Source organism: Notechis scutatus, chromosome 2 (assembly GCF_049901735.1).
Source record: "Notechis scutatus isolate UNSWTSFEM ecotype Mainland chromosome 2, rNotScu1.2, whole genome shotgun sequence".
Lineage (NCBI taxonomy): Eukaryota > Metazoa > Chordata > Lepidosauria > Squamata > Elapidae > Notechis > Notechis scutatus.
Genome location: NC_142010.1, coordinates 125,019,514 through 125,045,822, shown reverse-complemented (window position 1 = coordinate 125,045,822; position 26,309 = coordinate 125,019,514). Strand labels below are relative to the sequence as shown.

Sequence of the window (26,309 nt, the reverse complement as noted above, 5' to 3'; positions counted from 1 at the left end):
TTTCCAGTGTATTTCTCCCCACTTGGAAATGAACCCAGATGGACATTTCTTCCAACAATTTCTCTGTTTGACATGTGTAACCTGCATGATTATTTGAACCCAAGGCTCTACTGTATTCACTTGCATGCTGAGGCAACTCTCAAAATTTCTGGTGATGAATCTGAATGAAAGAGACTGAATCTTGGGGCAGGATTCTAGCCCAATCCCTTCAAAAAGGTCTTTAGTTAGAAAATTATCATTTATTACTCATCATTTCCCCCTTTCCCTCTTCCCCTTAGCCTCGGAATGAGAAGATAAAAGCACCCAATTAATTTCCTGTTCTCAAATCATTTGATTTTCATTTCTGTTAATTTGTTGAACTTCTCTAGAAAAGTATGAAAATGATGCTCCAACATTAATAACAGAAGGGAAGAACAGGAATCCTAAAAAATTCTATAGTTTCAAAAGAGAAAAGGTTAAACAAAACATTGTAATTTTTTAATGTTTTCTTTATTTTTTTTAAATAAAATTTTTATTTAAAAAAGAGAAAAGAAGATGATTCAAAGATCCATTTTTGGTGACATCCAGGATCCAATTAGTATATAAGCACCCCATTTTAAGGCTGTGTTCTGACTTTTTTTTTCTTTTGAAATACATTTTTTTTAATTTTTTATTGATTTTTAACAACAAGCATAAACAAACAAAACATAAAAACCTCAAGCTATCTTCCATATGTGTACATACAGTGTACCAGTTGGTTTACAAATTGTTTTGTGCTTCCATTTCGTAGTCTTCAATTACAATTACATTGCATATAATCTCATATTTTCAATCAAAAATTAAATACCTTAGTATCATTATTAATCAATCATTTGACTATACTTTTATTCATTCATGTTTTACAAGATAATCATAATTTACTTAGTTTATTTTATAACAGTTCATATTATCATCCCAAATCTATCCTAAAATCATTTTGTAGATATAATAAGAAAGAAGTACATCTTTATATATTTATTATTTTCTAAAAGTCTACATATTTCATTACTGTATTTTATTGTCTAACCATTGATAGAAAAGATCCCAAATTTTATAAAATTGTTTATCCTCTTGTTCTCTAATTTCAAATGTCAATCTACTCATTTCAGCACATTCCAATATTTTCTTAATGATTTCCTCCTGTGATGGTATTTTCTCATTTTTCCAGTTTTTAACAAATACAATCCTAACCACTGTTAATATATTTACAATCAGGTATTTCAAGTCTTTACTGTATGTATCAGGTAAAATTCCCAATAAAAATATCTCTGGTTTCAAGTCTATATGGTTTTTTGTCATTTTTTCCAACCACATGTGGATTTTAGTCCTGTATTTTTTAGCATCCACACAAGTCCACCACATATGGTAATATGAGCCAGGTGTCTGATGACATTTCCAACATTTTTCGGATTTATTCTTGAACATTCTTGCTATTCTTGTGGGGGGAAATGCCACCTGTAAAACATCTTATACAAATTTTCTTTATATGCTGTTGACATTGTCATTTTATAATTTTGAGACCACAATTTTTGCCATTTTTCTAAATCGATCCCATATCCAAAATTCTTCCCCCAAGCAATCATAGTTTCTTTAACTTGTTCTTCTTCTAATTTAATTTCTAATAAATATCCATACAGTTTTTTAATCACCTTTTCATCAGTACCTGTCAAAATCTTATCTAAATCAGTCAATTTATCATAGAAACCTTCCATTTTAGAATCTTTATCATACCTTGAATGTATTTGCGCATATGAAAACCAGTTCATCTTTATACCTTGTTCTTCTAATTTTTGCATAGATTTAAGTTCACCCTTTTCATTCAATATTTCACCATATCTAACTGTTTGTTCCTTTTTGTTTATTATAGGATAAGAAAATGCTTCAATAACCAGACTGGGTTCTTTTGAAATACAATTTGAAAGATCTTGTCAGGATTACAGACACATAACAGTCCCTTTGTTTTGTGAAAGTGAGTGGTAGGGGCTACTTTCACGATGTCTACCTAGCATAATGGCATATTTAATATTGTTTAATAACAGTCACTGAGGGAATATAGAAAATGAACTAGACAAACACATGTCTTCCTAAACAAAAACAAAGTTTGCTCTGATGTGAAATTCCCTACTCTACTATACTGTTTTACCCTTGAATTACAAGTGTAAGGAATTCCACCACGGATCAGTGCTGTAGCATAATAAATATGTGTAATGTAATGCCAGCACAATAGTTTAATTATTTTATGTCACCAGCCACAGGAGTAAAAAGGGTACTGTTTTATAGAGCAAAGAAAGGCATCTAGTATACAACGTGTCTGCCTTGGCGCAAAGAGATGGCGTGTTTTTAGGGAGAAGAAAATGCATTTTAACCTCCTAGACCTGTCTTTTTTACAGTGGAGGCTTTCAAGTTGAACTCTTCTGCCACCTCATGGCTAGGGAAAGCAATTGTCAAATGTCCTCTCAGTCTCTCTCTTTCTCCCCCTCAAGGCTAATCCAAAACAAGTGGCAGTCTAAGGCCAAAGGACTATATCAGATGGCTCCATAGCATCCCAGCTACCGCATGTGAAAAAGCTGGAAATTGGTGTCCTAGCCTGTTCTACCACCCTCGAGAGTGGCAGGCTATTTTAAAGGGGTTGAATGAAGTTATAGGTACCCACAACTTGGTTCGCAACAGAGAAAAATGATCTCTGCTTCCCCTAAGGTAGCTTGCCTAAGGTAGCTTCCTTTCTTTGCTACATGGTCGGACAGGCCCCATAGTGAGTACCTTTAATGAATTTTGGATACTATGAAATAATAGTGGAGATTAATCAGCTTAATTTCTAGCTGCAAGCCAGGGAAATCCATATCCAAACAAAGCTTCCTTATTGGATTAATCTCAGCTCGACCGGTAGATAATAAGATTTGAGTGGCATGTGATCTCCTACACAAACAACGCATGAATGTGCAAAGAATCATCAGACTGTGATCTGCTAATAAAGAAAAGTAAAAGCAGCAGGACATTCATTTCAGTAACAATGATAGATGCCTGTAATCTTCTGACTAAGAAGTTCTCTTGTTTCTAGCCATATTCATTAGTCATAGCCTTTGATTCACTTTAGAATAAAACATTTTATTCACATTGACTTCTTCCCAATGCAATCCCACCAATGCACGGAGAACAACATGGCAGTCACAAATGGCTTCAGTATCATTGATCAGATCTGGACCACAACTTCTCCCGCAAAGCTTGTGAAGTAAAAAGGAATGGTCAAGAGAAAGATGGTTGTGTGTTCAGACATTTCAGGGCACAATAACGTTCTCCCTCTTTTTCTCTTGCCAGTATGTACATTTGTGTGCACCCTCTTTGAAAAGCAGAGACCAGGGTTAATGGATGGATGGGATGGTCCCCTGGATACTAACGCAAAGGATATAAAGAGCCTTTGTGCCTATAGTTCAGAAGCTATGGAGTTCCCTTTGAAGGAAAGTTTCCTTTTGCTTGCAAAAATCATGAAAAATAATGAATTATTTATTCTTTTAAATTTTAATTCACACAGTCTTGGTTGAATGGACAGCCTAGTTTTGATACAATTTGAATGATGTGATATTTACATGCTACTTCCCCTGTTAGAAAACGCTGAGATGGGAGGAATATAGGTAGTATAGGTAGTCCTCGACTTACAACCATTCATTTAGTGAGCGTTCAAAGCTAGAATGGCACTGAATCAAGTGACTTGTGTCCAGTTTTCACACGTACGACTGTTGCAGCACCCCCGTGGTCATGTGATCGAAGTTTGGATGCTTGGCAACTGGCATGGATTTATGATGGTTGCAGAATCCCAGACTCACGTGGATCAACTTTTGAAACCTTCTGAACAAGTAAGTCAGTGAGAAATCCAGATTCATTAAACAATTGTGTTACTAACTTCACAATTGCAATGACTCACTTAACAACTGTCAAGCCCCAAATTGACATTTTGGGTAGCCATTTTAGTTTGCCTTAGTATATATTCTTTTTCTTATTTTCTCTGTGGCAGTCATGGGGGGGGGGGAAGGGTTTCGGGCATGACACATTCTTAAGAGGGGAGGAGTGGAGATAAAGAGAGTGTTATGGCTAGGTGATCTTCTTTCCCGTGGGAAACGAACTGTCTGGGCTTGGGCCCCTGAAGGTGGAGATTTATGACATCAAGCAATGTTGAATTACTTCTGTCGGAGAATGTGACTTTTGGGGGGTTGTTTCTAACTTCTAATATTGTGGGGTAATTCCAGGTTGGGTCAGATCCGGAATTACCATGGACTTTGCCAATTTGATGCTTTCCTAAATAAAAGAAATCTTTTTGAAAATGGACTTTGTTTTTTGTTTTTTTTTTAAATGGATTTCATTATTTGGAAGCCTGACATCAACTTTGGCAAGAAACGTTGTAAAATGGGGTAAAACTCACTTAACTATGGTCTTATTTAGCCATGCAAATTTTGGGCTCAGTTGTGGTCGTAAGTTCTCAGTTTAGCTTAGTTTACTTTATTGTCATTGCACCTCGTACAATGAAATCAAACACTTCAGTGAAAATAAACCATGACCATGACCATGAAAATAAACCCAAGCATACATCTTTCACCCTCCACACATTGAACCGAAAACCCCCGACACTGCACCAGTACTGCACTATACAGCAGAATTCAAAGGAGCTACTGCCCTATACTCCTGAGAAAGCATCAACATTACTCTTTTGTAACCTTCTAATAAGCAAAGTCAATGGGGAAGCCAGATTCACTTAACAATTGTATTACTAACTTAACAATTGCAGTGATTCACTTAACAACTGTGGCATGAAAGGTTGTAAAATGGAGCAAAACTCACTTAACAGCTACCTTGCTTAGCAACAGAAATTTTGGGCTCAGTTGTGGCCGTATATCAAAGTCTACTGTAATTAATACAAGTCTGTGTTTACCAAAGGAACAAACAAGGATTTGTTTCATAATACAGACAATAAGGCAAGTGGGTTGTGTTTTGTTTTTGTAAGTTACAGTGCTGCTCTTATTACAGCTAGGAAATTTGATTGTAGAGGAGTTGTCTTGCACGGGAGAAAGGAACACAGGCTGCTTTGAAGTCCTGTACCTCACTTGCCTTGTAAGGTGGGATAGTATGATGATTATGAAGCAACAACTTGTGCAATGACTAGGAAGCAACAGTTGAATTTTAATCCTAGTACAGTCTGAATGTGACGTCTAATTAGGAAGAAAAGTATTTTCCTGACTCTACTGTTGTGTTTGGTACAGTGCTGGATTTGTTAATAACCAAAAGTGTTTTGAGACATAGTTTCCTCTTCTTTGATCAGCCCGTAGTGACCTCTTTGTGTCATGTTTCTGCTCTCCTTTTGTAATTTGGAATGTCGGTGTGTTTTTGGGTTCTTTCTTATGCTGGCTGTGAAATCTTGCCTTCTGGGACAAGTGGCCTCTTTTTCAGCACCGTTTGATACACTGCATTTCAGATCCTGGATATGCCATGTCCTGATCCAGATCATATGGACCTAGGGCAGAAATACCTTTTCTGCTTGCCTTATTGCCAGTAGAGAACACCCAGCACAGACATGAATGGCATTGTCCTCCTCCCACTCCCAGTCCAGGCCTATATTTTCCAGCTTTGATTCAAAATGGCTCTTTTCCAGCCTAAACCATATTAAGCTACCAGAGCAGATGGCTGTCCATGCTTTGTTCTAAGAGCAGATCTGATTGGCTGCAGTGGCTGGTATGGCTCCTCCCTTCCAGTAGTTGACCACTCCCCTGGGCAGCTATTTTGTTCCAGGCTTCCCTGTTCTGTAGTGCTTTTTTATATATATATATATATATATATATATATATATATATATATATATATATATATATATATATATATATATATGTTTTCTTAAGTTTTCATGCGGTACTTACATGTATGGTGTTCGGCTTGGTTCGGGTATTTTCCCACGTCATTGTAGTTCTTTAAAGTTGTAGCAACGTTTCAGCAGAATCTCATCTGCCATCATCAGGCTTCTGTATTGTGTCCGTCTGTGGGTCAGACTTTTACAGTGGTTTCAGATTTAAATTTGGGGCAGCCTATTGCTGTGCCAGAATGGTTTTTCTTCATCCTGATTGGTTGGGAGTCTTGGTCTGTGTTTATTGGTCTCGGAGTTTGCTGTGTTCTGCTTGATGGGTGTTTCTGATATCTTCTGTCTGTTTTTGGCTCTTTTTGTATCTTGATTGGCTGGCAGCATATATATATATATATAATCTTGCAATTGATCCATTGCTGTCTTGTTAACTCAATTAACTACATTCAACCATAGAAGTTCATGTCCTTTTAATCCTACCTTGTCCATAGTGCTGCTTTCTTTTTGCCACCAGGCTTATACATTTAAATGGAACACATTTAAATTATAACATAAGAACTGTGAGTTCTAGTCCTACCTTAGGCATAAAAGTCAGCTGGCTGACTTTGGGCCAGTCTCTTTTTCTGCCCAACTCACCTCACAGAGTGGTACAGGCAGCCTTTAAACTTACAACCATTCATTTAATGACTGGAGTTACAAAAAAAGTGACTTATGACAATTTTTCACACTTACAACTATTGAAGCATTCCCCATCGTCACATGATCAAAATTCGGACACTTGGCAACTGGCATGTATTTATGGTGGTTGCAGTATCTGAGGGTCATGTGATCTCCATTTTCAACCTTCTGACAAGCAATGTCAATGGAGAAGTCACGTTCACTTAACATGCATGTTATTAACTGCAACAATTCACTTAACTATGGAAAGAAAGGTCGTAAATGGGGCGTAACTCACTTAACATCTATCTTGCTTTTTTGATCAATTGTGGTTGTAAGTCAAGGACTACCTGTATGAGGTATGTTAGCTACCTGGAGTTATCAAAATAATAAAGACAAGATGTTGAAGATCCCACCTCTACACTGTTTGTATATTGGTTCCTATCTCATCCAATTTTTTTTGTTAACTTTTAATGTTCAATGTTTTAATGTTTTATAATGACATTTTTATGATGTTGTAAGCCATCCAAAGTTGCTTGACAGTGAAATGGATGGTGTATCAATTTAATAAATAAATAAACAAAATAATCAATTAATAACCTGATGTTATTTTATTGCTGTGAAGCTGAAATATTTCCCTGCAGCAAAGTTTTCCTGGACCCACAGAGGAATGCAATCACTTTCCTTGTTGCTTTGATTAGGGTAGCATCAGAGAAATGATAGAACTATAAAGGCTTTTAAAAAGTATATATAAGTATATATGTATATACGTGTTACTGTTAAAAGCAATTAAGTGGGAAGGAAGAACGAAGACATCCATGCATGTGAAGATCAGGGAAAGAAAGGAAACTTGTGAGAAGTGGACAATTCCTAAAGGGAAAAATAGGTACTGAAGTTGGCTTCAAGAATAGGTGGGGGTAAAAAATGGGAGAAAACCAGCTTTAACTGCAGTGTGGAATTGCCCATAGGTTCGTTTCAAACAAAGGTTGTCAGGTGGAATGAACCAGAAAGGTACAAGACATAGAGAAGGGTGTTCTAAACTACAAAGGTGCAGGCATGGTGATGTAGGAGAAGTATGTTGTTCTCTCATGGTCAGATAATTAGCATAACCCTGTGTGCCTCAGAAATATAGTCTGTCAGATCACAGATCATTTCTCTTTAAAATATGTGTCTTATTTGTGCTTCACTGCAGCCTCATAGTTCTGACACTTTTTCACTTTTTGACTGGTCATTTCCAATTCAAAGCCATACATTGGATGAAGACCATTTCATTGGTGGGGCCTGAGGCAACTGCCTTCCCCTTCAAAAGGAGATAAGCATCGGAAGGAGGAAAGAGTCTTTTCTAACCTCCCTGATGGGGTAGAGATTCTGCTGAAGTGCCCCAAGATCAACACAGATCAAGGAAGCACTGGATGACATATTGATTGTTGGCCATTTGGCCAATAAATCCCACTGATAGCACATTTCATACTGACAGCTGGAATTAGGGATGGGGATAGGATCTCTCTTTGCCCAGAGTCTGTGGGTTGTTTATGTACATGAGGAGCTGTAGTAGACTCTAGGACCAAAGGTCTGAGAAGTTGAAGGAGCAATGGTGGAAATGAATTCTTATCATTTGAGCTAAAAAATTTAACATTTAAAAAACATTGTAGACTCCAGACCTAAGATTTCATATGGTGTAGTTTTCTTTAATTTAAGACAGTGTGTATGAGCTACAAGAGCTGTGTCATCTTCTTTGGACTCCTCTCAAAATGCATGGGCATTTAATGATGTTTTGAAATTTTGGTTCCATGAAAGCACTGGAAGCTTCCCTTACAAAGTGTCAAGGCTCCCTTTCTGTTGGCAACTCTAAAAAGACCATAGACATATTTTATGAGTTGACCCAAAGCTTTGGAACAGTAGAACTGTGAAAGTAGACCCATATATCACCCGGCAAACGGGGCGCCACAAACCAGACCTGTCAAGTGGTGTCCCCAGGGGGTTCTAGGACCAACCTTCATACTCTCAAACCCTGGTCTAAGAGCATGCGTCTTGCTTTGAAGCTGTTCAATACCACAGCAACGCACCACAAAAGATGACTGTCTGATGGTCAAACAAAGGCAACTAAATCTCAACAAAAAAGCCGCCCATTGGCAAAAAAACAGAAAATAAAATACAGCTGATAGCCAAGATCTTGGCAGCTCTGTAAAGACCTGAAAACCACTAATGTCTAAGGCTAGAGCCCCACACATAGCAAAAAGGCTTGGTGTTAACCATCTAGCTTTCCTGGTTTCCCTACTAACCAGAGCAACAAAACTGCTAGACCAATACTAATACAGTTCATCAGTCTGGAACCCCATTCGTCGTTTAACACAATTGAGAAAGTCCAGAAATATTCACAAGAAGAGTTCTCCACTCTTCTACTCGTTAGAATACCTTATGCCACCAGACTTGAAATTCTAGAACTAGAAAACCTTGAATTACGCCGTCTTCGGTCTGACTTAAGCATGGTATATAAAATCATACATTGCAATGTCCTACCTGTCAATGAATACTTCAGCTTCAACCATAACAACACAAGAGCACACAATAGATACAAACTCAAAGTAAACCGCACCAAACTTGATTGCAGGAAATACGACTTCAGCAATAGAGTGGTCAATGTCTGGAATACTCTACCCGACTCTGTAGTCTCTTCCCAAACCCCAAAAACTTTAACCTTAGACTGTCTACTATTGACCTCACCCCTTTCCTAAGAGGTCTGTAGGGGCGTGCATAAGCGCACCAACGTGCCTACCGTCCCTGTCCTATTGTTTCTCTTATTCTTTTATTTTTCTTATATGTACCCATTTCATGTATTCACAACTATGTATACACTTATACTTATTATCTTGTAAACAACTGGCAAATCAAATAAATAAATAAATAAATAAATAAATATCTAGAAGAGAAAGGGGGAAAAGGAAAGGGAAAGGAAGCCTTTCAAATGCTGTTTCTTATTGGCACAGGTGGGGGTGCTATACAACAACTGCTAGAACAGCGGCTATCAGAAGACTCTTGAGGAAAACAGAAAAAATAAAAGACATTTAAAATGGAAAGATATGAGGAAAAAAATCTCTCAAAAAATTATGTCTTTTCTATAATAATTTTCTCTCAGTGGACATCACAGTTTGCTCCCAGTTGCCTTTTACAGATACATTAGCCATCTATAAAAATCAAGGCATTTAATGACATGTTAATTGCCCAGTTTTTCCCATCTCGTCTAAGAATTACTAAAACTTTACCTGAGCATAAGAGGAGGTGTTAAGCCTGGATTCCCCAACGGGTGTTAAGGAAAACAAACTAAACAGAATGTGCAGCGAAGTCAGATAGGAAGACAGGTAAATGTGTGAGAATAAGTTTTCCAGTTAACACGCAGTAAAAATACAGATACGCTAGTGCTATCAAAAATATAGTTTATTCCATTTAAGAATTATAGCATAGTCAAAATAAACGGTCCATTAGTCATATATCAATTTCAGTCAATTCTTGTCGGGGATACTCTATTTGCAAAGTCCGTGTTGAATAGCCAATGTCAGTTCACTTACAATAATTCAGTCCAATCTTTTTACTATCTCTCCGTTGAGAAAAATCAACATTCCTTCTTCTCTCCCCTTTCCAGCAATAATGCAGTCATCAATCCATTCAGTAATTAGAGATCAGTAGGCCAGAGAAAGAGAGCTGCATTTGCCTCGCTTCTTATATAGTGCTTTTACAACCACACCTTTAATTACATTCTTGCTGTTAAAGTTACACACACTTTTAACTAACAAACCATGATACCATATTTATTATTTTTACCCAAACCAGTTAGGGTAAACAATGTTATCCCTAACAGGAGGCTTCCATGGGGATTCTGTAGGTGTAGGATCAAGATTAAAATGCCTCTTTTAAACAAGAGCAGAAACCAGTGCTCCCAACAGAGCCCAAGGAATCTGGCAAGGAGAGCCTTTATATTTTAAAGATCAGTTGAGGGGAGGGCCTTAGAGAGCACCCCCCAAGCCAGATGTGGTATGCAAAAGCATCTTTCCAGCCATCCAGGTAAATGCTGAGCAGGGAGGTCCAAAGTTTACCCAGTTTCACTCATTCAGAAACAGTCACATTTATAAGATGTTATTTTAAAAGGCATAGTGTTCCTTAAAAAATATTTTGGATTACAAGTATAACATATATATTCAAATATAGGGGTCAACATATTAAACATTTTGCATTTTTCTTGCCCTATCAATTATTGATACGTAAAAATAACAAAATACAAAAATTTACCCCCCAAAATTGCTTAGACAAAAATCCAGAAATGGTGTAGAAATTGGACTTTTTTCTTCAATTTAGGATCCTAAATAGCCTCGGAATGATGTACTATACCCCAATAATGTTTTTAGTATATTGCCCAGCTACATTTGCCCAGAACAAGAGTAGGAAGACCAGGATTGCACACCACATTAAATGGTCTTACATGATGTGGAACCCCAGTAAGTGAGCTAAACAACATATGATCAGCTTTACAATTGAGAGAAGAAAAACAACAACTCTCTACCCTTCTTGGATATCCTGATCAGCAGAGACCACAATGGCCAACTAGAAATGCAAGTTTACAGAAAAACCACCCATACTAGCCATGTCTTCCACTCCCAAAGCAACAACTCAACCTTCCACAAGAGAAGCTGGGTAAAGACCTTATTTAAAGGAGCCCAAAAGACACCACAGCAATCCAGAACAGTAGAAAAGAGAAATAGAGATTCCATACAACATATCCCAACAAAATGGATATCAACGCAACTTTATCAAAAACTCCTTGACAACTCAACCCAATACAGCACAACCAACACAAATCCTAAAAAAAATTACACTGCCATACATCAAGAATATCTCATAAACCATCCCTGTCCTATTGTTTCTCTTATTCTTCTTTTATTTTTCTTATATGTACCCATTTCATGTATTCACAACTATGTATACACTTATACTTATTATCTTGTAAACAATTGGCAAATCAAATAAAGAAATACTACAACCACATGGAACCAGCCTAGCACACAAGCCAATTAAAATATCCTAAGTAGACCAAAAGACCCAACAACCCTAGAAGAAAAAACAGGAGTCATCTACTACAATATACAATGTAAGGACTGTAACAACCACTACGTAGGACAAATAGGCAAAAGACTGGCCGAATGCATCCACGGACAGTAACTAGCAGTCAGACATGATGAAAATTCTTTAATTTCACTACATATAGATTTAAGCACAGTTTCAATTGGGGAAATGTAACCATCCTAGATCAAGCCAAGTCCAAAAATGCCAGGAATTTCTAGAAGCCTGGCACTCTGAAAAATCAGACATCAATAGACACTATAGATGTTGTTAGTGTCTATTAACAACATCTATAGACGATGCAAAAGGGACTATCACCCAGCCCAAAAAGGAACAAAAAGACCAAGCACCTCTCCACCAGCAATCAGCTCCAAGTTTAACATCAGACCAACAATCTAGTAAGCAATACTCCAAACCAAGAAACTGCCAAAGGGCCAACAGTAAACAGCCCAACCAAAGAATCTTTAAGACCGCCCCCACCAACACTGACAGGGCAAGCCACCAGAATATAATCTGACAGCAACCAGCACTCCTTACTAGCACTGATGATGTTATCTATTTTGGGTAATGAAACATCTGCAAGAAAGCAAACAAGCTCAGAGTGCACCAAGGACCCCTCATTCTCACATATATTTGTCATTACTCACATGCCCACATGCCATGTGTGTGTCTACATGATCAGCAGCTGTGGAGATCAGCAGCTATCAGGAGATCAATGTATAGCTAAAGTGTCAGTGCTGCCAGGAAGTTATTCACAAGTTAACAGAAAGTTTTCTTCAACCCCCCTCCCTAAATCTAAGATCCTATGTATGTTCCCTCCCCACTGGGGGATGTTTGAGGGGGCTCAGAGTAGTTGCCAGAAAAACAACGAAAAAGCATTTTCCCTACTTCCTTCACAAAGGGGTGGAGGAGGACCCTTTGAGATGATAATGTTGCATGCCACAGATAACAAGGCACCCAGTGTGTGATTTGCTTAACCATAATTAGAGAGCTTTGCATAACATTCTGTGGAAAAAAGCAAATTACATTTTACCTTACTGCAATGTGCAAACCCAGGCAGCAAGTTTTCAACACAAAAGATAGCCAAAAGAAGCAAGAAAACATATCGCTTCTTAGCCAGCCTTATCAAATATCTCTTACTGATCATAAAGTCCTTGCTTCCAAGATCTGTCTGATTACTTTTTTCAGGCTATTATGGAAAGAGCTTGACCTTCAGAGGCTGAGCTTTCCATCTTGCCTTTGCAAACAGGTGGCAGTTCTGCATTCTCCACCTCCTTGGCCAATCAGCATTGTAGTTCATTTGCAGTTGTGGAGAGATAGCAGAATTGTTCTCTTCCTCTGCAACATGCTGCATTGGAGCCTTAGTTTCTGTTGTGAATCAATAAAAGTGAATAACCTAAATGCAAATTAGGGGTTGAAAACCTGCACACTTGATTGGTCCTTATACAAACAACTCAGAATTGGGCCAGAACTAGACCCTGATTGGCCACGTTTGGAACACTTCTTATTGGTTAGTAGTTTGAACCTGTTGCAAAGTTCATTGGTTAATAAGGTAGCAGCTAACCCTATAAAAGGGTTACTGCTGTCCATAGCCTCGCTCTGTTATGTTCTATTACTTTTATTAAAGAGTTGAAGTCACTGGTCAGATGTCTGGTCTCCATTATTCTCCATACTTAACACTGGCAACGAAGGTGGGATACGGAGACCGAAGAACTGACTAACCTACAGAGCAACCAACAGAGCACGTGGTCGAACACGCACCATCAACAGCAACATGGCCAGCGGTGCCGTACCACCCGCTCCATTCAACCCAGAAACCGAAGACTGGGAGGCCTACATGGATCGGTTCCAGATGTTTCTGGAGACCAACAATTTGAAAGATGCAACAACCGGAAAAAAAAGAGCTATCTTTCTAACTCACTGTGGGCCGACCGTGTTTAAAATGGCAAAGTCACTTGCCAAGCCAGCAGAGGTAAAAGAAATGGACTGGGACGTCCTCGAACCGTTACTACGGGCTCACTATGCGCCCACCGTACCAACCTTAATAAGAAGACACGAATATTACCAGAGGGACCAACGGAAGGGCGAAAGCCTTGCCAATTACATCGTGGACCTCCGGAACCTAGGAGGCCTCTGCGGATTCGCAGACTTAGAAGAAGCCCTCCGGGACCGCCTGGTTCTGGGCCTAGAAGACGGCGCGATCCAGAGCAAAATTATGGCTAAGGGGGACATCAGCCTCACCGATGCCCTTAAAGAAGCCTCGGCAGCGGAGGCGACCAAGAAGTCGGCAGCCCAAATGCGCCGCACCAACGCACCGCTACGTAAACTCGCCACTGATACCTCGCCTCGCTCGGAGAGACACCCGGTATCAACTCACCACGAAGACCTAGAGTCCCCGTCCGACAGCGATGAGGAAGACGTCAACCGACTTCGAACGGAGAGAGACCAGTCCACACAACACTCATTTCGACCGTGTGCCGGCTGTGGAGCCAATCACCCACAATCCGGCTGCAAATTCCTCGACGCACTCTGCCGCCATTGCGGGAGACGCGGTCACATCGCAAAGGTTTGCAGAAGCAAACAGAACTCCAAACCCCGACAGGCCGAATTCCAGTCTTCCGGATTCTTCGGCACACACCGAGAAAAATTGAACCACTCCTACAGAAACAAGCCGTCCACCACTTCCACCAGGCGTGAAGAAACCAGGCGGGAAGAGACCCACCAAACAATCACCATAGGCCACGCTACATCCCTTGATGCCGGGAAAATCCGAGTAAAAGTCGCCATCGAAAACAAACCTTGCGTGATGGAGGTAGACTCGGGATCTTCCCTCTCGATGGTGTCGTGGAAAACACTCCAACAGCTCATTCCAACGATTCGCCGCCAAGACCTTAACCCTCAAAGGGTTATACTCAAAGACTATCAGGGCAACCGACTTCCCGTCGTCGGGTCCCGCAGATCCCAGGTCTCATTCAAGGACCGCACTGTCGCACTACCACTGACTGTCGTGGATCGAGACAGGCCTAGTCTTCTAGGCCTTCAATGGTTCAGGCCGCTCGGAATCACTGTAGCCGGAGTCCACAAGGCCGAAAGCGCCGATTGGGAGGAAGCACTCTGCAAGAATTCCAAGACGCTTTTGGAACGGACTAGGCAAGTATAAGGGGATCCCAATCTCGTTTAACTTGAACCCTGAGATAGCACCCATCCGCCTTAAGCCGCGTCGGGTGCCGTTCGCCTTAAAGCCTAAAATCGACAAACAACTCGATAAGCTGATAGCGCAGGGCGTACTGGAACCCACCGACCACACCCGTTGGGAAACCCCGATAGTGACGCCTATCAAGCCTGATGGGTCCCTAAGAATTTGCGGAGACTACCGGGCCACATTAAACCACGCACTGCAGCAAAGTGCTTATCCAGTACCGGTAGTGCAACATTTGCTCCATTCCCTGGGCGGCGGGAAAGTTTTCGCCAAACTAGATCTAGCCCAGGCGTATCAACAATTGCCTGTAGACCCAACCACAGCCGAGGCGCAAACGATCGTAACACATAGGGGCGCATTTAAATGCAACCGGCTCCAATTCGGGGTAAGCGTCGCCCCTGGAATCTTCCAGAGTTTAATGGAAAGGTTGTTACAAGGGATAAAAGGCGTTGTCCCATATTTCGACGATGTACTCATCGCCGCACCTAACAAAGACATTCTAGAAAAACGACTCAGAGAGGTTTTACAAAGATTCCAAAATGCAGGCCTCAGAGTAAAAAAAGATAAATGCCAGTTATGTACCGAAAAAGTAGAATTTTTGGGATATCTCCTGGACAGCCAAGGAATTCATCCCACCGAAGACAAATTACGAGCAATTAAAAAGGCACCCACTCCAAGGAACAAGGCAGACCTACAGGCATTCCTTGGACTTATCAATTTCTATAATGTTTTTCTACCTCACAAAGCAACAGTAGCTGAACCATTGCATAGACTATTAGACAAAAAAGCAACGTGGGTTTGGGGGCAACGGGAACAACATGCTTTCCAACAAGTAAAGAAATTGCTAACTTCTGATTCAGTACTTATGCAGTACAACGAGACTCTGCCGCTCACTATCACGTGTAATGCATCACCTTTTGGGGTTGGGGCAATTCTGGCCCACATGTTACCAAACGGAGCGGAGGCCCCCATCGCGTTTTTTTCGTGAACCTTAGCTAAAGCTGAACGAAATTATAGTCAGCTGGACAAAGAAGCTTTAGCTATTGTGGCTGCAGTTAAAAGATTTCATGAATATGTGTATGGCCGTGTGTTTACAATAATCACTGATCATAAACCGCTACTGGGGATCATTGCGGGTAATAAACCAACCCCGTATATATTGTCCCCCAGAATGACCCGTTGGTCTGAATTCTTGGCGGCCTACAACTACACCTTGCAACACCGCCCGGGGAAATCGATTCTCCACGCTGATGCATTGAGCAGAACACCGCTCCCAGACTCTGTTGTGGATCCAGCCCCAACCATCTCAACGCTACAGATCGAAGCTCTACATGACCACCTTTGACGGCTAGAGACATTGCCTTTGAAACGAAACGTGACCCCGTTCTGCAACACATAGTACGCTGGGTTGAACGGGGGTGGCCAATGGACCAAATAGCACCTGAATGGGCGCCTTTCAAAGCCCGCCAAACCGAGCTGTTTTCCCAAAAAGGCTGTATCTTGTGGGGCGATCGAGTCGTAATCCCTGGCAAATTGCAACAGACTGTGTTGGCGGTATTGCATGAGGGACATCCGGGTATTGTGCGGATGAAATCACTCGCACGCAGCTACGCTTGGTGGCCGGGAATTGACAAAAGAATCGAGTCCTGGGTCGCTACTTGCCAACGTTGCCAGGACGTCAGCAACGCCCCACCTAAAGCAAGCCCAACCGAATGGGAAACGCCGAGGGGACCGTGGTCCCATATTCATATTGACTTTGCGGGGCCTACCAAAGGACACACTTTCCTGATTACTGTCGACGCCTATTCTAACTGGCTTGAGATTCATCGAATGCACATAACTACAACAGACTCAGTTATTAATAAATTAAACAGACTATTTGCCACACACGGGTTTCCGGACGTATTGGTCTCGGACAACGGCCCTCAGTTCACTGCATTGCCCTTTGAACAATATCTTGCTGATCGGGGCATCCGCCATGCGCTAACCTCGCCCGCGCACCCTGCGGCGAATGGACGTGCAGAACACATGGTACAATTTGTAAAAAAGACCCTTCACAAAATGGAATTTGGCAACATCGACGAGAAAATCAATCGAATTCTCTTATTGCAGCACATCACGCCCCACAGCGTGACCAACAAAACGCCCGCTGAACTTCTTATGGGGCGGAAAATACGATCGCACCTTGACCGGCTCCACCCCGCTTTCGCACCGGAGAAGCCTTTCGGCTCCAGCAGCAAATGCCGGGAATTTAAGGTAGGCGATTTAATCTTTGCCAAAAACTTTTCCGGCGACCCGTTATGGATACCCGCAACCGTTACCCACCTCACCGGGCCTAGATCTTATCGCCTGCTCACAGACGATGGGAGGGTGTGGAAACGCCACATAGACCAGCTCCGATCGAGATTACCACCCAGCGGCCATGACTCCCCGGGTTCACCAACTCAAGGGGGAGGAAGCATCGAGGGAATTGACTTTGATACAATTAATAGCAGGCCAATGGAAACCCTACAGCCCAGCGAAGCACCGGAACTTGAAGCGGGGAGGGAGCTGACTCTTTCAGGGAACTTTAATACGGGGGAAACCGAACTGCAAAACCCCGAAGAAACACAGAGTAGCAGAGACAACCACAGTGAATGCAGCACGGAATCGCCGTGCAGCGAAATAGACTTTAATAAAGGTCATCCAAACGCCCCACCGGAACCGGACATTGGACAAAAACCGGTGGAGCCTCGGAAATCATCCAGGCAGACCAAAAGGCCTGTTTATCTTGAGGATTTTATTACAGCTCCCCTCAAACGGAACCCAAGGGGGAGGGGTGTTGTGAATCAATAAAAGTGAATAACCTAAATGCAAATTAGGGGTTGAAAACCTGCACACTTGATTGGTCCTTATACAAACAACTCAGGATTGGGCCAGAACCAGTCCCTGATTGACCACTTTTGGGACTGTCCTTATTGGTCAGTAGTTGGAACCTGTTGCACATTTTCATTGGTTAATAAGGCAGCAGCTAACCCTATAAAAGGGTTACTGCTGTCCATAGCCTCGCTCTGTTATGTTCTATTACTTTTATTAAAGAGTTGAAGTCACTGGTCAGATGTCTGGTCTCCATTATTCTCCATACTTAACAGTTTCAATGCTGGTTAAATAGATTATGAGTCCCAATTCAGATGGAAAAAGTTCCACTAAGTTATTGCAGCCCCATACAATTCAGGTACCATGGCTATTGGAAGAGTGGGCAAAAACTGACTTTTAAGCTCCTTTTTGTTGCATTTTAGTCCTAGCTGTTTTAATACATAGAGCCTATCAACTTATTTTTCAATCTATTTTCCCAAACACCAAGAAGGCAAGGTAAGAAACAGTAGATGGAAACTGATCAAGGAGAGAAGTAATCTAGAATTAAGGAGAATTTTCCTGACAGTGAATAATTAATTAGCAGAACGGCTTGCCTTTAGAAGTTGATGCTCCAACACGGGAGGTTTTTAATAAGAGATTGGACCACCGTTTGTCTCAAATGGTATAGGGTTTCCTGCCTGAGCAAGGTGTTAGACTAGAAGACCTCCAAGATCCTTTCCAACTCTGTTATTCAGTTATTCACCACAACCATGTATATATGGCAAACAATTTCTGAAGTACACACACACACACAAAATTAGCAAGTAAATGGTGAGCTGCCATGTCAGGTGAAACATTGTACTTGTAAATGCAACATTCATTGGTGCATGTGGATGTGTGTTTTATGAGGAACTCTATCAGCAAATGCAGTAATCAATTACATTGCAGGTCTTTCCTGTATCATTAGTCATTTTAATGTCTTTAAAATATCCTTACATTTCTTTGCTATAATTAAAATCAACAGAACCTTTTAATTATCTTTTGATTTTTTAAAATTTGGATGCCACTAAAGTTGTATGCTTTAATTGAAAGTTGACTTTACCCAAACAGAAAATTGGACTATACATTTAATAACAAGTGAATAAAGATATGGTAACTGAATATGTATCCCTAGTCTCCTTTTGGTTACATCCTGATGATACTCCCAACTTTACTTTTCTTTGCTTTTCAGACTAATTGCTCTGTAGTCTGGTTTCTTAGTCCTCTCATCCTTGTCTTTAAACATTTGCTGTTCTACATTCTGTGCTTACAAGGTCAACCTCTTTCAGGCAGTCAAGTCTATTTTTCTTGTATAAACGCTAAATAACTAACTAAATGCACAAAGAAATAAGACATCAGTAGTCACACAGCAAACAACAAGCTACTGCCCCGAGGTTTCCTACGTTTGTTGAAGTACTGTTTGCATTACTTCCATAGCACTGTGGAGCATCAAATTGAGGAAGACTGCAACATTATTCTTAAAACTGATCCAAAATTATCAGTGCTAGACACATAACCAAACCAAAAACCACTTGAGGAATGAGACTCACCCAAAGGTACTCTCTTCCTACCAGAAGGCCACAAAATGGGAGGAGTCTCAATTTTGACATCACCTGGTTAGACTATTCTTAAAGAAACTAGAACACTCTGGTATGAGTAGAAACTGTTCCACCATGGCAGTGGCTCTTTTGAACATAAGCACAGAACTGCAGAGAGATCCACATTATGGTTAGGCCCAACCTTCTACAAGGTGACATTTGAAGTGCCATAACCTTTTCCCTTTCTCCCAAAGTGCAAAAGAGAAGTGTAAAAACACATCCGTGCATATACATCAAGTAACCTTTCTCACCGATATCTGATGTGCTTCCAAGATCAAAAGCCCTATTTTTCTATCCTGGGAACTTGGTATTTTCTTTCAAAATGTGCATCAGTTATATTTCCTGGGTTTGTTTTTTACATACACCAGCCATTAAGTTCTTTAATAGCTCACCTGCTACCCAGGATATCTATTCCTTGTTATGCCAAAGACTTCTGAAGATGCCCGATTCATAAATGTTAGTAATAGAAGAGTCTTTTGATGGGGCTTTGCAGCTATGGAGGTCATGAATATTTTAGTTGAAACCTTTGCCGCAAAAGGCAGCACGCATGGTGCATCAGGAGACACGCCAGCTTCTTACACAGGGCTGGTAACACTTTGGAATTTCCACTGCCTCATCCTTTGGAGAACTTCTCAGGCCTTCTCTTTGCCAGACACCGCAGGTACAGTTAATAATTATGATTCTCCCTGATTCATGCATGTCAACAAAGGAGGGGGGAAAAAGCAGAGAAGGGGATTGGTTCCGGCTGTTGGTGAAAAGGGACAAGGGCGCCATCTTTCTTTCTTTCTTTCTTTCTTTCTTTCTTTCTTTCTTTCTTTCTTTCTTTCTTTCTTTCTTTCTTTCTTTCTTTCTTTTCTTTTTCTTTCTTGTTTTTTCTCTCTCTCCCTCCCTTCCTTATCACAAAAAAATTGAAATAAACTATAAAGACAATAGCTTTCCAGTCCCGATGCTACCCCCAGAGAGAAGGCTGAGCTCATTACTCTTGGCATTGCAAAGCTTGAAGGAAGCTTCTTTTGAAGCAGGCATTTGATCTGTGTAGATCAGGGGTGTCAAACTCGTGGCCCGCAGGCCAGATGCATCATGTGCTGGCCACGCCCATGCCTGGCTTAGCAAAGGGGGGGAAAGTCCCAATATCCCATGTTGGCCCTGTGATCGTTAGACCATCGTCAAAAGGCTCAAACTGTACCAACAACACCCCAAAACAAAACAAAAAGCGTACCCATCAATAAACCAACCAAAAAGGTCCCTGGGAAAACAATGGCCGTGCCATTTCAAAAACCAACAAAATGCCACCAGATAAAGACCGAAGCCCTCACAAACAAGAGGAACCTCGCACCATCCACCGTGTTCATTTTTAAACAACAAACAAAAGACCAGGTCTCCACCTGTGGCCGAGGAGGTGACCCTAAAGCCACACTTTCACTTTGGCTCGGTAAAGCAAGGTCTGATTCTAGCTGAACCACAGACTCTGTCATATCAAATAAATAAAAATAAATAAATAAATAAATGTCATGTGACACTGCCGTGACATCGTGAGTTTGACACCCTTGGTGTAGATGGAGACGAGGGAGCCATTTTTAGTAATGTTGCACTGAGTTGGGAACACTGTGTTGTACTGTGGACTATTTGTTGTGTTTTATTGTTCACCATCCAGAGTTGATTGATTTGGAGGATATAAACATAACGCAAATAAGTAAAAAAAAAGTTCTTAGCCATGGTTTGTTGAACAAGCCACAATTCAAAGATAATGGGTTAAAATTTGATTTAAAGTTTGCAAAGCCAAAAATAAACTAATGTTATTTTAGTGTACTACAATGTGTGATCACACAGGTGTGCTGTTATATTCACACTCTTAACAAAGAAAGAGGAATTAATTGAATATGCTTAAGTTGAAATAACTGCCAGGGTGTTCAGTGAGATATATACGCAAGATTAAATTTATGCAATGCAGTCCTGTGGCTTCTTTCCATAGATAAAAAACTCTTTGGCAGCCCACAATCAATAAGGCAAAGTATAGTTCAGAAAAATGGCCTCATATCCATGCCCATTACATTTTAAATTGCAATAAAAACAATTTATTGCATTTATAAGAAAGATGCATTTATCAAATGATCTAATTTGTCCTTAGAATATTTGTACATAGATAGGATGTATGTAGATCTAAGAAATAACACAAGCTCTGGCTTTTAACCCTCAAATTGTGGAGATTTTCCAGTTGAGAGTTAGAAATTACAACTTTGTGTTGATGAAGGAATTTCTCCAAGTATTTCATTTCATTAATCTAAATGTATAATAGTCTTTATCAAAAACCTGTTAAGAAACTTTTGGGGATGTTGCACAGGAAAAGCCAAAACCTTAAACTCAAACTTAAGATTTTCAGTTGGAATTTAAGGTGAATCTGATATAGGAAGACATAAAGACTTTTATTCTGAAAATGTCTTGCAAGACTGTAGTAAGTCTGCTAACTTACTTTGTATAGAGTATATTTGCTTGCACTAAATAGTTTTTATATGAAACAGTTATAATTAGAAATCCTAAATTCACCCTTTACCCAGGATCCCAGTGAATATATAGAATATATATAGATACATTTATATTTTACTCCTTTTTCAGCCTTCCTGTTGTTGTTGATTTGCTTTTTATGAAAAAAAATTGGGCATAATCATAGGAAGCTTTAATTCATACTGGGACTACATTTTGCATTTTCATGGAATATTTACTGATGGAGGTTCTGTCTTTTCAGTACAGTCAAGCAGAAAGTTCAATTATGGATAGTATAATTCATATAATATCAAGATATAAAATAATCTCAAGATACATGCTACTTTTGCCTGCTTAGAAATGACTTTATTTAGAACATGAATCATATTTCATGCTATTGTCCTTAGCAAATATAGCCTTCCATAAACATTTATTAATCAAAAGACTAGAGCTAAACTATTCCCAATGTATTAATCAAATGTACCGTGTGTGTGTTGGTCATCAAGTGTTATTGAACTACCAGTCCAAGCAACCTTTTCTATTCTATATATCAGCTGAGACTACTGGGAATTGTAATTTAGCAATCATTGGGAGAAGGTAATGCCTTTGTTTTGTTTTTTTACCAATTAGTTATACTGAGCCATGAAGCAAACTTCTTTATCCCTGTTCCCATGACAATAAGGACTAGAGGGCTTGACTACTGTGCAATGATATATTTAAAAAAGATGGGGATAAGCAGCATTTTTTAAAACAAAAAACATTTACAATGAGAAAAAAAGAGGATGTGGTAATCCATTGCTTGTTACTCCTAAACTGAAGGTTACTGAAAGAAAATCAGAGTAGAGCTTTTGCAGTGTAAAATTAATCCCTGAAATGTATGATTAAATCCCCTTCCATTAGCAATCAGCTCAGCTTCTTTTCAATGGCATACTTGTAAATTACTTTGTCATCCACTACAATATTCCAAAATTATAAATTCCACATACCCAAATGGTTAGAATGAATTTGTTTGCATGTGCTTAAGGTTAGTGGTAAGGAAATACAGGTAGTCCTTGACTTACAACAGTTCGTTTACCGATTGTTCGAAGTTATAACGGCACAGAAAAAAGTAACTTAAGACTATTGTTCACCTTTATGACTGTTGCAGCATCCCCAGTGTCATGTGATTTACATCAGGATGTTTGAAAACTGGTTTATATGTATGATGGTTGCAGTGTCCAGCGGTCATGGGATCAGCTCTTGTGACCTCTGACAAGCCAAATCAATGGAGAAGCCAGATTCACTTAACTGAGTTTAAGGCTGAGACAAGTTCTGATTACATATGTGGCTAAGCTTTATATGTGAAATAGCCTAAAATGAAGTTGTGCTACCTATCCAGGAGGTAAAAGAGGAAAACATCTCTCCAGACTTGATGAAAACTGTTCCCGGCTGAAACAGTATTTTCGCTTTTATTTGATATTTTTCTACTTACCGCTTAACCTGTCTTAAAAATCTGTCACAGAGCTAAGACACAGACATGACACATAGAATGTACAACTGTGACTTGAACATGAAAAAAAAAAAAGAATAGAATACAGAAGAGTTTGAGAGAAACAGAATATTTACTCATGTTAACATGTACATAAAATACTATGAATTTAAAACAAAACCAGCTGTGGAATTCTTATCATGAGTATAGCACTTTTTAGAGCACACAGATTCACTTTGATTGAAGGGACAAAAAAGCCACTTGGTAACAAATAAACAAACAGAGAAACAAAGCTGGTTTCTTCCGCTTAGGCTGGAGTGATTCTATTTGCTTCTCTTGGATGAAAAGAAAATAGCAGCAGAATCATTTGTGTCACTTTGCCTTATCAGGAATCGCTTTGCGTTATCAGGAACCGCAAGTGCATGTCCTTTAAAATAAGGTGTCAGATGAATACAGATACAATGCTATTATACGGAGACAGAAGAGAGAGAGAGTAACTTAATCAAAGGTTGTAATACAAATGTAGTAAGCTACTTTCCTTAGTGCTCATGGTTAGCACATGCTCAGATTAGAGTGCACATTGTACTATAGCTTCATTTATTATTTATTCAATTTATGTAGCCGCCCAACTCATACATACAGTAGGTGACTCTGGGCGGCTTCAACATTTATCAAGATACTGTAGCATAATTCCCATTTTTTTGCTCCCTTACTAGACTTGGAGAACTAAAATCTTTAATATTTAGGTACAGCTGAAAGATACAGGTCATATTGCATACACATTCAGTGAACAAAAGCCATCGATAAACACAGTGAGTAAATGAGAACGCATGTATATACATTTGCCACATGGCCCTGTAGTTGGTGAGGAACCCAAGTAACCTTGCTTCCGGGTCTAATTATTTTCAACTTTTTAATAGTGTACAAGGGAAATAAGTGGCCATCACTGTTAAGCATTTTTTGGGAAAGGGAAGTCTGGATATTCCAACTGCTTCTGATTACAGATTAAGATAACACGAATCAAAATTTAAAATTTATATAGAACAGGGGTGTGTCAAACCCAATCGCATTGCAGGTCATATCATGACATATCGGGATTTTTTTTTTCCTTGCAGAGCTGGGTGGGCGTGGCCTGTGGGGTCCAGATCTGGCCTGTGGGCCTTGTGTTTGACATGCCTGATCTAGAATGTTGAACATCAGATTTTTCAAAGCAGTGAAAAATCAGAAGATTGGAATTTGGATGTCTCAAGCAATCTTCTGAGCAGTGTAGAATTGTTACAAAAGCTGGTACAACTATATTACCCAGTGCATATATATGCACCATGGATAATGCACTGTGGACACACTGTATATGGACAGTGTATAACTACATCCATGGTGCAAGATGTAATTCTAGTCCTGCTCCCCTTTCTGCAAACTTTCTTCACGCAGGATCTGATCTGAATGCTGGCCCAATCCAGCAGTCCCCTGGATTCTCTTGCGGGGGGACTACAAATAAAGGAAGTAGCACAACTGAGCCACACTACTAAATTGCACTTGGGGCATCAGATCTCTTGTTCAGTCAGTTTTTACAGCAGAATAAGAAAATTTTGTTGATCTGCCATAAACTTATTATTAGTGTATAAAGCCCATGGTGATTTGAAAATGAGAAGTTTGTTTATACTCCTCACATGGCATCAGGCACTTTATTGTTAAGATGTTGCTTTTCTAAAAACAAAAGATTTGATCTGATGGAGAAGCTGCCAAATTAGAATGTGATTCTTGATGAGAGTTAATTGTGTTTCCCAGTGAACACTTCAATCTTCTAGGATAATGATATGCAAAGAAGAAATACTTTTAACTAAATACACAATTAACTTAGACTATTACAGAAGTATCTGTAATGAGATACTAATTTTATATATATATGTGTGTGTCTCTGTGTGTGTGTGTGTGTGTATGTGTTTTCGTAGATTTTCATGGGTACAGGTATGCAGGTCTTGGCATGTTTTTGGTCTTTTCCTGTGTAAGATTGAGGGGCATCTTGGCAACGTTTCGACGAGGTCCCACTTGCCATCTTCAGTGGGACCTCGTCGAAACGTTGCCAAGATGCTCTCAATCTTACACGGGAAAAGACCCGAACACGCCAAGACCTGCGTATATATATACATTTATATATATAAGTAATGATGTGAATTTCTAAATTCATCAGGCATTGTCCTCTGTTCCTTAGGATGATAATACATTTCCACTAAAAGCCCACTAACCAAGAAACTCCCCTTGCCCAATAACCATCTTTCCAATATCCAGATTTTCACAGTGGGTAGGGTTTCTTTGCCCGAGCTATTGTTGATCTCGGGCTCCAAGGATCTGCCATAAGGATCAGTTGCAGGATCAAAGGCCTCACTAGAGTTTATTGACTAATCCTACACGCACTGCTGGGATGGGCAGGAAAACCTTCTCCATTTCTAAGTAAGAAGAACATCATTCATTGGAAAAAGAAAAGTGCAGATTCAGGACCCACGGCCTCCGTTGTCATTTTGTGGCCAAAAAGGCAAGAGGGGTGTTGTCCTTCAGCATGGGGAGGAGGACAGCTGGTCATATTCAGGACATTTAAGCAGAGCCGGGTAATTACTGTTCATTTGGAGGGAGGTATCGCTGGAGATGTCAGAAGGGCTGCGTCCCCGGACCCATGCCTCGGGGTGAAGGAACTGGCCTGAGTAATCGGAGCAGTTGCTAAGACGGGGCCGGTAGAAGCCAGAGTGTGGCCGGTACATCTCTTCAGCAGTGTATCTCTTCATAAATAGGTAAACGGACATGACACCCGCACTCTGCAAGAGAGAGAGAGAGAACCAAAGCAATGCCTTGACACTTGGATGGCCCTTCTGGTGGAAGGATAGGATGCAGTGCTCTATGGATCCAAGCAGACAAGGCAGCCATTGCAATGAAACATATACATCAGTGGTGGGATTCAAAAAATTTTACTACCAGTTCTGTGGATGTGGCTTGGTGGGCCTGGTGTGGCTTGGTGAGCATGGTTTGGTGGGCGTGGCAGGGGAAGGATACAGCAAAATCCCCATTCCC

General features: G+C 40.2%; 1 protein-coding gene and 1 long non-coding RNA gene across 4 annotated transcripts in view; one reads left to right on the top strand and one right to left on the bottom strand.

Annotated features, from left to right (window-relative positions):
• The window catches only part of LOC148132228 (uncharacterized), a 52,177-nt gene that overhangs the window by 16,346 nt on the left and 9,522 nt on the right, over window positions 1-26,309 (top strand). Inside the window, exon 1 of one of the 3 annotated variants that reach the window (XR_015747740.1) lies at window positions 3,756-3,869. The exons of 1 other annotated variant lie outside the window; for it this stretch is intronic. This is a non-coding gene — a long non-coding RNA (uncharacterized LOC148132228). Of the gene's footprint in view, window positions 1-3,755; window positions 3,870-26,043; window positions 26,190-26,309 lie in introns of those variants that run through there. One more of the 3 variants, XR_015747741.1, reaches the window with a different exon arrangement.
• The window catches only part of CACNG5 (calcium voltage-gated channel auxiliary subunit gamma 5), a 37,857-nt gene continuing 34,908 nt past the window's right edge, over window positions 23,361-26,309 (bottom strand). The window contains exon 6 of the mRNA XM_026678708.2: window positions 23,361-26,056. Within this exon, the coding sequence (XP_026534493.1) occupies window positions 25,799-26,056 (258 nt within the window). The 3' untranslated portion in view covers window positions 23,361-25,798. The remainder of the gene's footprint in view (window positions 26,057-26,309) is intronic.